This window comes from Thermobia domestica, chromosome 6 (genome assembly GCF_964235325.1).
Source record: "Thermobia domestica chromosome 6, izTheDome1.hap1.1, whole genome shotgun sequence".
NCBI lineage: Eukaryota > Metazoa > Arthropoda > Insecta > Zygentoma > Lepismatidae > Thermobia > Thermobia domestica.
In genome coordinates, this window is record NC_137459.1 from 147031565 (window position 1) to 147045886 (window position 14322).

The 14322-nt window shown below is 33.4% G+C and overlaps 1 protein-coding gene across 1 annotated transcript in view; it reads right to left on the minus strand.

The window, feature by feature from the left end:
• Positions 1 to 14322, minus strand: part of LOC145688251 (dedicator of cytokinesis protein 7-like) — a 256560-nt gene that overhangs the window by 64363 nt on the left and 177875 nt on the right. Inside the window, exons 28-32 of the mRNA XM_081762205.1 lie at positions 12311 to 12445; positions 8234 to 8389; positions 5272 to 5430; positions 3334 to 3510; positions 2641 to 2901 (exon numbers count right to left, since the gene is read on the minus strand). Coding sequence (XP_081618331.1) covers positions 2641 to 2901; positions 3334 to 3510; positions 5272 to 5430; positions 8234 to 8389; positions 12311 to 12445 — 888 coding nt within the window. The remainder of the gene's footprint in view (positions 1 to 2640; positions 2902 to 3333; positions 3511 to 5271; positions 5431 to 8233; positions 8390 to 12310; positions 12446 to 14322) is intronic.

Sequence of the window (14322 nt, forward strand, 5' to 3'; positions counted from 1 at the left end):
AAGTGTAGGGTGATCATAATGTTTTGACTGGTCAGTGTATGTTTCATTGAGACTACTTTTAATTACGAAGCCTTTTAAAAAAATAAAGCCTGGGATAGGGCGCAAATTTTCAACAAAATGTATGGTTATTTTCAAATGGCTGTGGATAATGCCCTAATAGGCGTAAGCTCACGAAAGTTGAAGCATTTTACGGAGAGTACATAAAAGTTTCATAATTAGTGTGGTTTACGCACATCGAATGTAATCAAGGATTAGGGGTGGGGGAAAATAGAATTTTTACATTTTTTTCTAATAAAAATTTTGGGTTCTGCCCCACTCTGCCATTTTACAAGCTGAAGATGCGTATATAGTGCACATCAAAATGTTATTTGGGATGTTCTCAACAAAATATAGCAGCAGTGTTACCATAGGATACTCACAACGTAATTAGGAAATTCGTCAAAATTATAATGTGTCTACCCCACTGATCAGGAAAGAAAGGACAAAATGAAGGGTTATTTTCAAATAATCGTAGCTCAGGCTCTAATGGCAGTAGACTCACTAAAATTGAAGTATTTTACGAAGAAGTATGGAATTTTCATAATAACATGGTTTACGCTCGACCACTATAATCAAAACTTAGGGGTGGGGAAAACAGAATATTTACAATTGTTCTAATCAAAATTTTGGATTCCGCCCCTCTCTTCCGCCCTAGAAGTTGACGATGCACATAAAATGAATATTAAAAGGTTTTTTGATATATTCTCAATAAAATATAACAGCAGGGTTAACATAAGATACACTAAGAGTAATCAGAAGCTCCTTAAAATTATAATGTATCTACGCCACTGATCAGGAAAGAAAGGACATAATGCAGGGTTGTTCTCAAACTATCGTAGCTCAGGTTCTAATAGCAGTAGACTCACGGAAGTTGAAGCATTTTATGGAGAATACTTGAAAGTTTCATAATTAGTGTTTTTTTCTTCTCGGTCACTTCACTCAAGGATTAGAAGTGGGGGGAAATAGAATCTTTACAATGTTTCTAATAAATGTTTTGAGCTCCAGCCCCCGTGTCTACAATACAAGTTGTTGCTCAGACACAACAACTGTCCGTCTCAGACACAAAATGCCGAAATATTTCCTCTGAAAAAGTCAAATTGAAGAAATCCAGTGGGTAGAGTTTGCTCTGATGCACCTATTAGTCAGCCCCGTATGTTCGCAAAATGGCTGTAAATTTGGAGTAGCCCGAACTCCAGTGGGAATGTTCTAGGCTACAGTAGGTTGAGAGAGAAGACTTGGACTTGGAAGAAGGAAGAGGAAAATGGAAGAGTAGATGAAGATGATGGAGGACTTGATGAACCTGGTGTTTCATCAAAGTTATCAAAATTAAATTTCTGTGTGTTTGAGGAAAGCAAATCAATCTGTTTCTCATTCCGAATCTGTGTCCATTACTTCCAACTCGTCTCGAATGTCTTCTGAACCGAGAACAACTCTCGATGCCATATCTACTATCGAACACAAGAAATACTAATGTCTCACAAGTAAAAGCAACGAAAGCAAATCTTCAAGTGTTAGGGTCCGTAAAGATAGATTCTACTGTATGTTAAAACGTATACAGGAAAGAACACGCTCACAGCACTCGTTCAAACCAGCTGACCAACACATGATGTAAAAAAGGAAGAACAAACTTTGCGTCTTATAAAACAAGGGCTATAGGAGCCCAGAAACCCAAACAAACTCTCCTTATCACTCTATTATATTACCACGCGCAGAAATAAATCTTTCTCAGTTAGGCCAACACCTCTCCCCCACCCCCTCTATTCCTAATGGCGTCACTGGCACCAAGATAGGAAGGGAAACTTCCCCTGATTGAATATTTGTTTTCTGTCACAAGAATTAACTTCCTGTTGTATTAAAGCTCTCAGGATAAAACTGCGCACTTTAAAAATTTGAATATGTATTTTAAGGAGCCTGTCTGACAAATACAGAGTCACGTTCGTACACTTTTAAAACAAAATAACGTAATTTCTGTATTCATCAGTTAGCTAGTACGTCTCCAGAGCAAAATACATGCAAGTGTATATATTTGATACCCAGAAATTTAAAAACAATTAAGTTTAGTGGGGGAAATTACAAGGTATCTATAAATAGTTACTTCGTGTCCCAAGCCTTATTTTAAGGTATCTAAATAAAGTTACTTCGTATCATAAAGGGACTATTAATGTCTCATTTAATTTTCTTACATTCCTAGTAATGTTTCCGAATCTGAACACCAAGTTTCCTTTTGAAAGCCTGTTACTCTAATAAACAGTTGAAACTGCCTCAAGCTTAAGCATACTTCCATGCAATTTAAGTTCCTTTGTTATAAGCTAAAATCCTACCTAGGTTCCAAATAGACGCTCTTTTTAAACAAAAAATACATCCGTTGCATACATATCAGTTATTTAAAAATCTATGGCCCATTTAAAAAAAACAGCACTCTTATCCATATATGAAATCAAACAAACGAATGCTAATTTTATTTTTTTGACAATTGAGATCTTTAAGTCAAAATACCAGTTAAATTATATTTCGTACTGGAATATGGTGGGTGGTGGTGGCTAGATTTTGTGTGTAATACTGTACATACATATACAGAGAGAAGGAAGAAGCAAAAGCTACCTCATAGAATGTTGTTGCAGCTTGTTCTAGGAGTCCCACCAAACCTTCCTCCGTGAAGTAATTTCCAATAATGATTCCATCTTCAGTTGACGTCAGAGCATCTTCTGTCACTAGACATTCCTCCAGTGCGTTCGGCGTTATATTCTGGAAAGCTGCAGCTCCTTCCGGGTGATGATCATAGCCAGCAGTCTTGTCCAAGTATTCAGCAACTAAGGCTGCACTATGTATTAAGCACATAGCCGCTTCTGTTTGGTTCTCACACTACAATTCAATAGCGTAAAAATGAGAGCATGATTGATAAATTTATTGTCAAGTACAAACGAAAATTTGTTGCACTAAGCTATTTTATACAATTATATGGTATATGTAAAACCATATATATAATACTATATACCTTATGAAGTATCCTTTTATTATTTATTTATTTTACAGAAAATTAATGTTTTACACTAAATAGTAGCACTGACACTACATTATCTCCCTAAGGATTTTTTGTGCCGCAGTGTTTGTTTCTTATAGTATTTGCACTTACTATTAGTGAAGTGAAACAGTGAAAAGCAAAAAATCGCCAAAATGCAAAATCATATGTGAATATTAAGAATCGACCTACATGAAAAACAGTATCTTCAAGTTAACATTTTTACCCTGTACATTTGTTTCAACTAATAAATTTTAACAGAAAAGCAAGATTACCTCGAGATGTTTGTGAGCCATGTTTGTCAACCACACCAGCCGAAGATATGGAGAACTCTGATATCCCTTGGCAATCCGGTACATGAGATCGATTATCATTTCAGGATCCTTTTGAAATTGCTCTATTTTTACAGTATCAGACAGAATCATATATAAATTATGCACAAGTTCGTTCACCTAGTGGGTAATTTAAGGAAAAACACACTTAAGGAAATGTGGACATAATACATACATGAATTATGATACATTAACATTTGTAAATTTAGAAGAAAATAGCATCTTATCATTATTTTAAATAATTAGGTATCTCTATGTAAAAAAGCGCATATACATTTCCTATTGTTAAGCTTGTTCGATATATAATAGCATATTTAGAGAAGGGAATGAAGAAAATAACAATCTATTAGCATAGTCATGATCAAATGTAGAATCCCATTTTTGAAAATAATATTATACCATTTTCTGATAAAGCGATTTTCAGAAATTGCTTTTCTTAACATACGTTCAAATTCAGAATTGATATTATTTCTACCTTGTTATTTTATAAAATATAATAACTTAAGAGCAGTATACATTTTGGTGCATTAGCAAGAAAAATAGCAATGCCTATATGAGCTACCCAAACATTGCGAGCTGGTTTGTTTGACTACCCAAAGTGTTCTGTAGAGTTTTGATCCTTCAAAGACAAAGACAATGACATGAAGTAAGATTTTCTTACAAAATTCTGCAGTCTTCACCAGCAGCAATATACTGTCCCGAACGCTCGGGTAGGTATGGATCCCGTGGTTGTAGAAACCAGCGGAACGTGAATCAAATTAGTCGTCCACTGCGTGGGTCAACTTGGTTCCCTCCACAAATGGTTGTCTAGCGAATGGAACAAATAGAATTTCGACGATGCAAAATCTGGAAATATGAGGATATATTTGCGTTTCCTAAGTCAGATAATGGTGTCATAGTGACCTTCGCATTATCTTGGATTCCAAGTCACAACTCCGCGGTTTTCAATTTTTCCCACACATGTTCCAGTTGCTCTAAATATACAGTTGAATTGATAATTTGGCTAAGCGGAAGCAGTTTGCGATGCACTATGTCCCAAGCAGTCCACCAATCACAGAGAATTATTTCTATTAATCCAGTGGTAGTTTTGATTGCTTGGAAATGCATTGGTGCAAAAGGCAGTATCAAGTATGTAGGGAGCCAGCTTGTTATCGTGAAGGTACTGGCGAATAGTTTCTGTAATATAATGAAATGCTTCTCCCAATTTTTAGAATTCCTCAAATGCCTCAGATGTTTGGAATTGTCAAGTTGAACCATTACTTCTAGTGTGTCATTGTCTAACGCATACGGACGCCTTGAACATAGTGTGTTCTGGAGGAGCTCATCATCATTCTTACGTAAATTTGTTAAACAACTGTTATAATTTCCGCTCATTTACAACGTCCTTATAAACGCCTGATATATCTCTCTTACCGTTTCACATGCATTTGTTCTCTTTAAGCTTGTTAAGCATACAGGCCAGTATAATTCTGATTGGAGTTCTTATATTTCTCATGCTTTCAGTAATATTCCCGTTTAATTGTAGCGGCCACAACCGGCATGCTACAAAAAGTAATATTCACTAACATGCACCTTTCTCACGCTCTATCTTTACTTTAACCTGAAAATGAAAGATGAATGCAGTTCGTGCGGTGCTACCAAGTGAAAATTCGATAGAAATGTTTGGGTACCTAACAATAAGTAAAGGAAACTATTGGTTTAAATATCTTTCCAGCAACATACCACCAGTTTAAAAAACACTGGCTACTGCTACCAACGCATGGAATTAAAAACTTTAAACCTTGTGGTTGTATGCTTGATTAAATGCAATTCTAATTGAACTTCGTTTTTATTCTTAGTAAATTAGTTTATGTTTCATGCTATAGCAAACTTTTTTTTTACCTGACTAGGAAACACTGAATCCTGAAGGAGTTTGTCTTTTTCAGCATAAACAATGATTGTTTTCAGTGCTCTTCGTAGATTTTCCTTTTGTACAATTTTGCTCCTAGCAGCTAAACTGCTTAAAGAAAGAGTCAGTTGCAGTTTCACTTTCGAGAAATACTGAAAAGAAAACAAAATTCGTTTAAGCAACAATTAGATGAAAGGAGATGAAAACATTTTTTTAGGTTGGGTTTCAAACCTTTACATTGAATATTTTTATTAGAATTTAAAAAAAAAAAACATCAGATGTTACCTTACTCCAAAAGAAAGAGATTACTGAGGGAACAAGCGACTTGCCAATTGTTCACCTGATGGAAGCTTAAAGTTTATTTTCACCACCGGTGCTGTATAAAACGGGAACTACCTACTGTTTTAACTCTTTGGAGTACAGTAATTAGGTGAAATAACCACTATGAAGCTAACTTGGAAGCACATGGTAGGTTCTAAAACTAAAACGTTAGCATAGCAACAATTGCATTTGCCAAATAGGGAACTTTTCTTATTGTCCGTTAATATCATAATCATTTTATTATAAACATACAAAAAATGCCATAGACGTTCTTCTTTTGTCGTAATACTACAAATTACTTTAAAAATTTGTAAAACAAAGAAAAAACGAAAGAAAAGAAAAATAAATTTATTTCATGTATAGGTTGCATAAAGACCTTTTCTTGACCGTAGATCGAGAACGCACAAAATACATTGCAGTGGAAGTACATTGTATCAAACAGCTCTTGACATTAATTGACTGATTTTTCATTGCGAAAGCATCATCAAATACCATTACAAGATATTGTATTATCTCATTTGCTTCGTCTTTCGTTGTAACTTGTAAACATAATAATGCACATCGGATGTGAAAATTATGGAAATGGAAATGGGTCAGTGGTAGAATGCTTGCCTCTATGGCATTTGTTTTATTCTGCTGCAAGATACTATTTGTTTATGTTATGTATACGTAAAGAAACCCTGTTAATTAGAAGATTGTATCCATTGTCTATCTTCTAATGGTGATACGCATGCTCATTTTCAGTGACACACAGAGCTCTAACGGTGATGCACACTCTACCCGTAAATATACAAAAATGAAATTCAATGAAATCTTTCAGTTTGACGTCCCACGTTTATGCTCGTTAGGCTAAGGGAGACGATGATTAAGGCAAGTGAATGATGGTGCAGAAACTGGTGGAATGAGAATATGGAATGAAATTAGAGGACCCCGAGAAAACCCACGGACACGATGTTGTTCACCACAAACTTACTGGGATGGGGTTCGAACAATGGACCACACGCACCAAAGGTAAGCGCTTTACCACTGAGACACCATGTCCCCGTTGTAAATATACAAGTTTCATGTTTGTATTATTAACGTTTCAAAAGAAATTGATAATAGAGAAACTTTTAATTTCCCTACATATCATTCGTTGTATTTTTTCGTATTGTACTTTGTATTGTATTGGTATTGTATTATTGTGCTTACACATAATCGGTGCGAGTAATTATACGTAATGAAATTTGTATTTTGTCTGCAACTTACGTGATACTTTGAACAAATATCTATCTATACAGTCTTTTGAGTTTTCCTGTGGTTAAATACCTAGAAATGTCACCTTTGAAATGAGAGACCCTTCCTTGATTCTGAATGGTAAAGCACGTGGCGTAGATCATGCATTACACTATAACTTAGCAAACCTCTCAAACCTCTAAAGATTTCCTCCATTATTGGTGGTAATGAATAATACATCATACGAGTCACATCGAAAAGTTCCGATGAAAGTAAACGATTCCAGATTGATCTGAAAGAATTAATGGGAAAAACGTACAATATTGGGACTCAGTAGAAGATTGTATATCCTTTGGAGCAGGTAGTCTATAATCACGGCCGAGAAATGGTCTTTCCTCTTTAGGGGCGCACCGACGAAGTGTCCACCGGGTCCAGAGCCCCAGAACTTCGTAGCTCAAGATATATTTGTACATTTTTTTCAATAAAACTATACTTGTTTAACAGGGAAATAATTAATGTAGCATGAAGATTTGATCTTACACTGCATCTGTACGATTTCTCTTCTTATAAGAACAATTTAGTTCCATATTTTTTCTGAAAATATAGGTGAATGTACTTTAGAATTACCGTCTTTTCGGGTGCAGAATAATACCCGTTCAATACTATGTAGACGTAGTGGCTTGTAATATTTGACTCCCTTCAAAGTTTGGACCCCTCCCAACAAAAATTTCTGGGTGGTGCCTTTTCCTTTCTTATTTTTCTGTTAGCCCAGAAATCTTTCGAATGCTTAGAGAATAAAATAGAGGACAGCTCCGATATTTCGACGAGCGTAACATTTCTGGTTGTTTGTTAAGATAATCGTTTCTTTTGCATCACTTTAGAAATCTTCTTCCAAAGTAGCAGACTAAATTTCATGATCCTAAGGATCGTTTGGTCGTAACAAATTATAAAATAAAAGTTACTCTGGCTTCTTAATTTTATAAAATACAATCAACTCAAATGGTGGAAGCAGACTTTAAAATCTTCCTTGGTGCTACAGACCACGAATGCCTATAGTCGACTTGGTACACTTTGTTCAATAGGTATTTCGTTTGATTTTGAGTTTATCGTCCCTTTCAGCGCAAGGCTATTTGATGCGTGAACCGACCGAACTTAAAGTGGGATCCGAACAAATAAAATTGATCCAGAGTCTCCCACGCTAGGTGATCCGTGATCAGCACATGGGCTGTTATTTTTAAGAGGCATTTAACTCTAAATCATCTCATTATTTATAGTTTTTACTGTATTAAAAATAATAGCTATGTATGACTAAGTTAAATTATTTCTCAATTTCCGCACAACGTTTTTTTTTTCAGTACTGAAGCAACAATCTAGAATACTTCTAAAATACTCTAAATGTTTTTTTATGATTTAACTTACACCACTGCTCATCATGAGAAACGCCTGTCTCATGAGAAGGTAAATGGATGCTGATGCTTGGGATCGCACACAACTTAAGGAGGAAAATGAATGTTTCAGTAGACACAAACAAAGATCTCCGAACAATTCCGTTTCATCAAAGAGTAAATTAGGAAGCTGAAATACAAATAACAAAATCAATCAATAACAAAATGTGTTGATTTGCTACGGAATTGTTTTTACTAAAATTTTATCACTAAAAGTGTTTTATGGTTTCCGTTACCTTTGATTTTAGTTAGTAAGTGGTGCATAATTGAGAGGTGTGATCGAAAAACTTGTTAAGTCTCATTAGAATCTTGTATAGACCAGGTGAAGTTTCCTCAAAATAATTTACTCATCGAAATAATTACTAACAATTTAATTATAAAAAATACTGAATAAAAATAAATTAAAAAGGAAAATTCAAGCAGGTGGTGGAAATATGCGATTTTGCACATTAATTTATAATTTCAATCACTTTTACCCAACAATTTGATTTTTGTAGGCTATCAACTTTTTCGACCACGCCTCTAATTCTGAAAAGGTATATTTAAAAACAAATATGCTAAAATATTTCCACAAGCATGTCAAAGAATACAAATAGTGATTTTATAGCCATGTTTAAAAGTTATTACTAAATTATGCACATTTCATATTTAGCATTATTCTTACCCTCTTTGACAAGACGTGGATAATAAAAAGCATCTATTTCTTTTGCCTTGAGAGCTGTTAGCTAGGATATGTCAAGTTTTATAACTAGGTGTATCCAATGAAACAAAAAAGAAAACATAGAGTTAACCAACAGAAGAATCATGTTGATTGTTTTGTTTAGTTATATTTATAAGTACAGTGAAGGTTTTATTATTAAGTTGTGACCACTCATTTAACTAAAAACTGGTCGTTGAGAGAGAGTGTAGCTTAATAGGAGGTAGGGTTATCCTCTTCCTTAACGCAGTATCTTTACTATGAACACGAACTCAAAACATTCACAGTACAATAATGTAAAACTGAGTTAGGTATTTTGTTGGAGAAAAATTGAATTAAAATTTTCTTATTTTATTTATTTATTTATTTATTTTTTAAATTCCGTTTCAAGTATATGAAGTTCCGCTTTCTACAATTTGGAATTAAGGTTATTCTTTACAAAGAAAGCAGTGTAACCTCAGTTGTGACTTCCATCTGTTTTGACACAATTTCCTTTAATGGTTTTCTTCTTTAGCGAATATTTAAGCACGTGAAGTAAGTCAAGACTACTCGCTCTATCATTCCAATTCGTCCAACTTGTTGCCTTGTGAATTTGCTAGACTAAGAAAATGTTTAGCTAAGGAAGTGAATATTAGTGGGAACTCCGTTCACACCATATTACATGGCATTCTGCATAAGACAGAAGTACCAGCAAGATAAGTTCCACGACTGTTGACACCTTTTCAAAAAAAAAAAAAAAAAAAAAACAGCAACGTCTGTAATATGAACAAATCATTTTAGACCTATACCACAAATACATAGACATTCTTGTAAACAGATTAGTGACTGTGGATAAGTGCTTGAATGGTTAAATGATCTGGTCATACGTCAAAGGAATTTGGTAAGAAGGATTGCCGATTATAGTTTATTTCCATTAGATTACAACTTCACAAAATTATAAAAAGAAATGTCTCAGTATTTAAAGTCATAAGGAAATCCATTAAAGGAAATGATAATTATTCAATTTAATATTCAAATAACTGTAAGTTTTATATCAATCTTTAAATCCTTCACAATAACATTTAAAACACAGTTCTGACCAGAACAAAATGAATTATTTAATAACTATACGTTTTTTTTTTTGTTGTTGTTGTTGTTGTTGTTGTTGTTTTGTTACAGTTTCAAGGACCTCACGTCCTGTTCAAGTTTCAAGGAATTAACGGCTGAGGAGGATATAAGATTTGCTGTCATCTGTCTTTTCTCAATGTCTGATGAAGAGGACGTTAGGTCCTTGAAACTGTAACAAAAAACGTATAGTTATTAAATAATTCATTTTGTTCTGGTCAGAACTGTGTTTTAAATGTTATTGTGATTATCCAGAACCATGGAGTTTATTTATTATTTATTAAATCTTTCGCAATATCTAAAATGCGATTTTACGGTAAATAAAAAATGAAGTTTCCAGATGTACGCAAGATATAGTACAGCATCAATGATCTAAGACTGTAGAAAATTACGTACTTTGGTTGCAATGTAGGAAATGAAATGAAATTAAATCTTTCAGTTTAACGTCCCACGTTTATGTCCTTTAGGTTAAGGGAGACGGATGATTACATCAAATGAATGATCGTGGAAGAATTGGTGGAATGGAAATGTGAAAGGAAACGGAAGTACCCCGAGAAAATCCACAAACAGGAAGTTTCCCACCACAAACTTACTTGACCGGGATTGAACCAGGGATCTCACACGCCAAAGGAAAGCGCTTTACCACTGAGCCTCCGTGTCCCCGGATGCACTACAGGAAGAGTCCTTAAATGGCCAAAACAAACTAAATTCAGCGAGTGAGTCATGAAAAAGTCTGAACAGAAATATACCAATAGAAAGAAAGACTTATTCCACTGAAGGAAGAAAAAGTGACCCTGTAACTTCAGTAGTTGAATGTCACAAGTGAATCGTGCAGAAAATGTAGGTGTTATTACATATGAATGTTAAGAGGAAACACACGCCAACTCTTTCCTTTAAATGTACAAACAGGAAAAAGGGAGAAAGGGGTCAATTTCAACACGGATGACGCATAATACTTCTTCAAAGAAATTTTTAAGAGTGTCATTGGAAGTCTTTCACATAAATTTCGATAACAAATACGGTCTGATTTAATCCTTGGCGGAAGTAGTCTCAGAATTATTGATTTAAGATGACATATGCATTCATATCAATGTTACTAATGACTGAGAGATTCCGAAAGAAGACCACGTATAGCAGTTTTCAATGGTTATTTATTTTATTTTATGGAGATTGATTCCTATAACACAGACGGATACTGACTAAGAAAACTTTTTGGTGTACTACACATCTATATAAAAAAAAACAACATTTTATTGAGTTACAATTTTTTTTCTGCAGTAGTAAAATTGAGCAGTTTTACACAATATATTTAATTACAATTTTTTTTCTGCAGTAGTAAAATTGAGCAGTTTTACACAATATATTTAATTATATTGTTCGGTACTAGTAGATGTCTTCATTAAGCATTCCAGATATAGTATGTATGATAAATTACGTTTAATGTATTACTTTACAAATTAAACATAGTTTGCTACTAGGTTTAATGTTTGGAATTACTTCATGGTAGCAATTTATAAATATTACTTCATGGTAGTACACACCAGCGCTTAATGCCTATGGAAAATACCTTACGTCTATTTTAGCTCTTTAAAAAATCCTGATCATGAACACATCTAAAGAAAATGTACACTTATTTATAAAAATAAATAAATTATATAAAACTGAACGTTCTTAAGTTGTTAAATACCTTTTCCACCCCAAACTTCTCCTACGCATGATTTTTAAAATACAGCCTTTTCTAAAGAGGTGTGTGGTTACGGTTTTAGAACAAGAACATGCGTATTATTAGATAATAACTAGTTTTCATGATTATCATGTTTTGTGCTCAACAGTTTTGTCTCTTGCTTTCCAATTTGTCTCTCTGATGCATTTAAGTACAAACCAATGAAATAGAAAAACACATTTAAACAATACATTTTACTTTCTCTGAAACAAGAGACATTAAAAGTAATACAAGTATCTTGACAAAGTAAATTCAAGCTTAATTGCAAAATTCCGTTTATGCAACATTTAGAAAAGTTTTTCCCAATATGAACATAATACATAGTGTAATAATAATAATAATAATAATAATAATAATAATAATAATAATAATAATAATAATAATAATAATAATAATAATAATAATAATAATAATAATTTAGTCTCATTTAATCTGTTAATCAAAATACAAGAAACGACGTGAATCACGTGTACTTCTGAAATATACAAGATATTTCGATAATATTGTTTGCAATTAATCAAACTAACCTTTAAGACTAGGGATCGTTGAATCAAAAATATTGATTCCAAAACAGATGCACTTAAATTTCGGTCTAAAGCTGTAATGGTAACTTTAAGAACCATTCCTAATATAGTATGTTTATCCTCCGATGTTGAAGCTACCTGTAAAAATAAAATTTAGAGTTGGGGTTATATGCAAACTTCTCATAAATAATAATAAACGTATTAACAATCCACTCTTCAAAACGCTAAAATTAATGAATACTGCTAGCTTTATTTATCGGTCTATTGACAAGTATTCCTTTTTTCCCTCTTTTTCTTCTGATATTGAAGCGATGGAGTATTTTAGACTTATTGTTTTGTAATATATTTGTTGATTATTTTAAAGTAAGGAGAAACAACAAAGCTGGCCTAGAACTCTATTTTTTGGGGTAGTATTTAATACTCAACAAATATGCGCTTTAGTACAGGACAAATTGAAATGATGGACTCGATTTCAGAAATGTATTCTATGAAATCTAATAAACATGTGTTATTGTGAGGCAAGCGCTTCGGAAGGTTAATTTTCAAAGTTTAGTTTCCCCTTTCTACAGATAAGAGTGAGCAACGAGCATGAAATGAATTGCTGTAATTCACCGCAACATGCCACAAAAGGTTTAGCAGGAGATAGATAATGTATGTTCCGTGTTACACGATGTGCTCAAATAGAATACTGGTAATGTGTTTGAAGAAAACTTCGGCAGTTTACCTATCTTAACACATTTCTCACAATAACATATTTTTATTAGATTTCACAGAATACATTTCTGAAATCAGGTCCATCATTTTGACTTCCCTGTATAATATCTGTTATCAGAACCCAGTTAATGGCAGAATAATCTTGTTCATTTGTAATTATTGTTAATTGTTGTCAATTAAAACTTAAATTAAAACTCATGCCGTCATGTCGTCGGTGGAAAGATTTAGAATAGTTGCAGACCGTAACACACTAGTTTTGGCAAGGAATTACAACTCAGTTACTACTAGATTTACATTTAATTTACGGTGAAATATATTAAATGAAAATATTAGTTCACGAAAATTCAAGTGCCGACAAATCACAATAAACATTTCTTCGTTGTCTCTGTATATTAAAGGCATCAGTTCTTACTCCACCTTAAGTCGCTAATCTCTCCAGTTCAATTCTTCCTGGCTCATAAACCATCTTCCTTACAGTACTTACTTCCTTAAGTGTAAATTATTTTGTTTATGAAAATTGAATTCATATAAATCTAATTTTTTATCTTCATAAATCATACTCTATCCAAGTACTATTAAATACAATATTGTAACAACCAAAAAAGTGCATATAACAACCAAAAAGGTGCATACTTCCAATAGTAAATGTTCACTTGCCATCAATTTGGAAAGGAAAGGCGGAAATTGTATAGACTATACTTCTTCGTTTTGGCGTTAAAAAATTTTTCATTCTGTAGCTTACCGAAATTCAGACTCAAGTTACACCATTTTGTTCCGAAATTGTTATTAGGATAACATGTAGGTGAAGATATGAACTTTTGATGTTGACTGTATAACGAAGCCTTACCTCAGCCTATAGAGGAAATCCAACTGGAAAGATAAAAGTTTCCAGACGATAGGCAATAAACAGCAATGTTTGTAGATAGAGTTAATCTTTCAGAATCTTTAAAGTTTTCAAATTAATCGGTTACTATTCCGTATGGCTTGCCATGTTTAAATCTCTACTGAAAGCGACAAAAATAACATTACAATCTAATTTCCATACTTTTGGGGCTTTGTTTTCTTTTATACGCTTCATTTGAATCGTTTGTTTTGAAAACGGTATAGCTCATCGTGTCAACAAAGATGAGTTACTTTGCTTTGATCTTTATTACAAAATATTGATTTCAGTACAAAATTACAAAACTAACACACTATTTGCATTGTAAACAGAGTGAAGCTTTTAATATATTCAGTGGTGTCACAATGTTCATCGAGGCCCTGGGCGAGAAATAAATGTGAAATTCAACTATTTCTTTCTA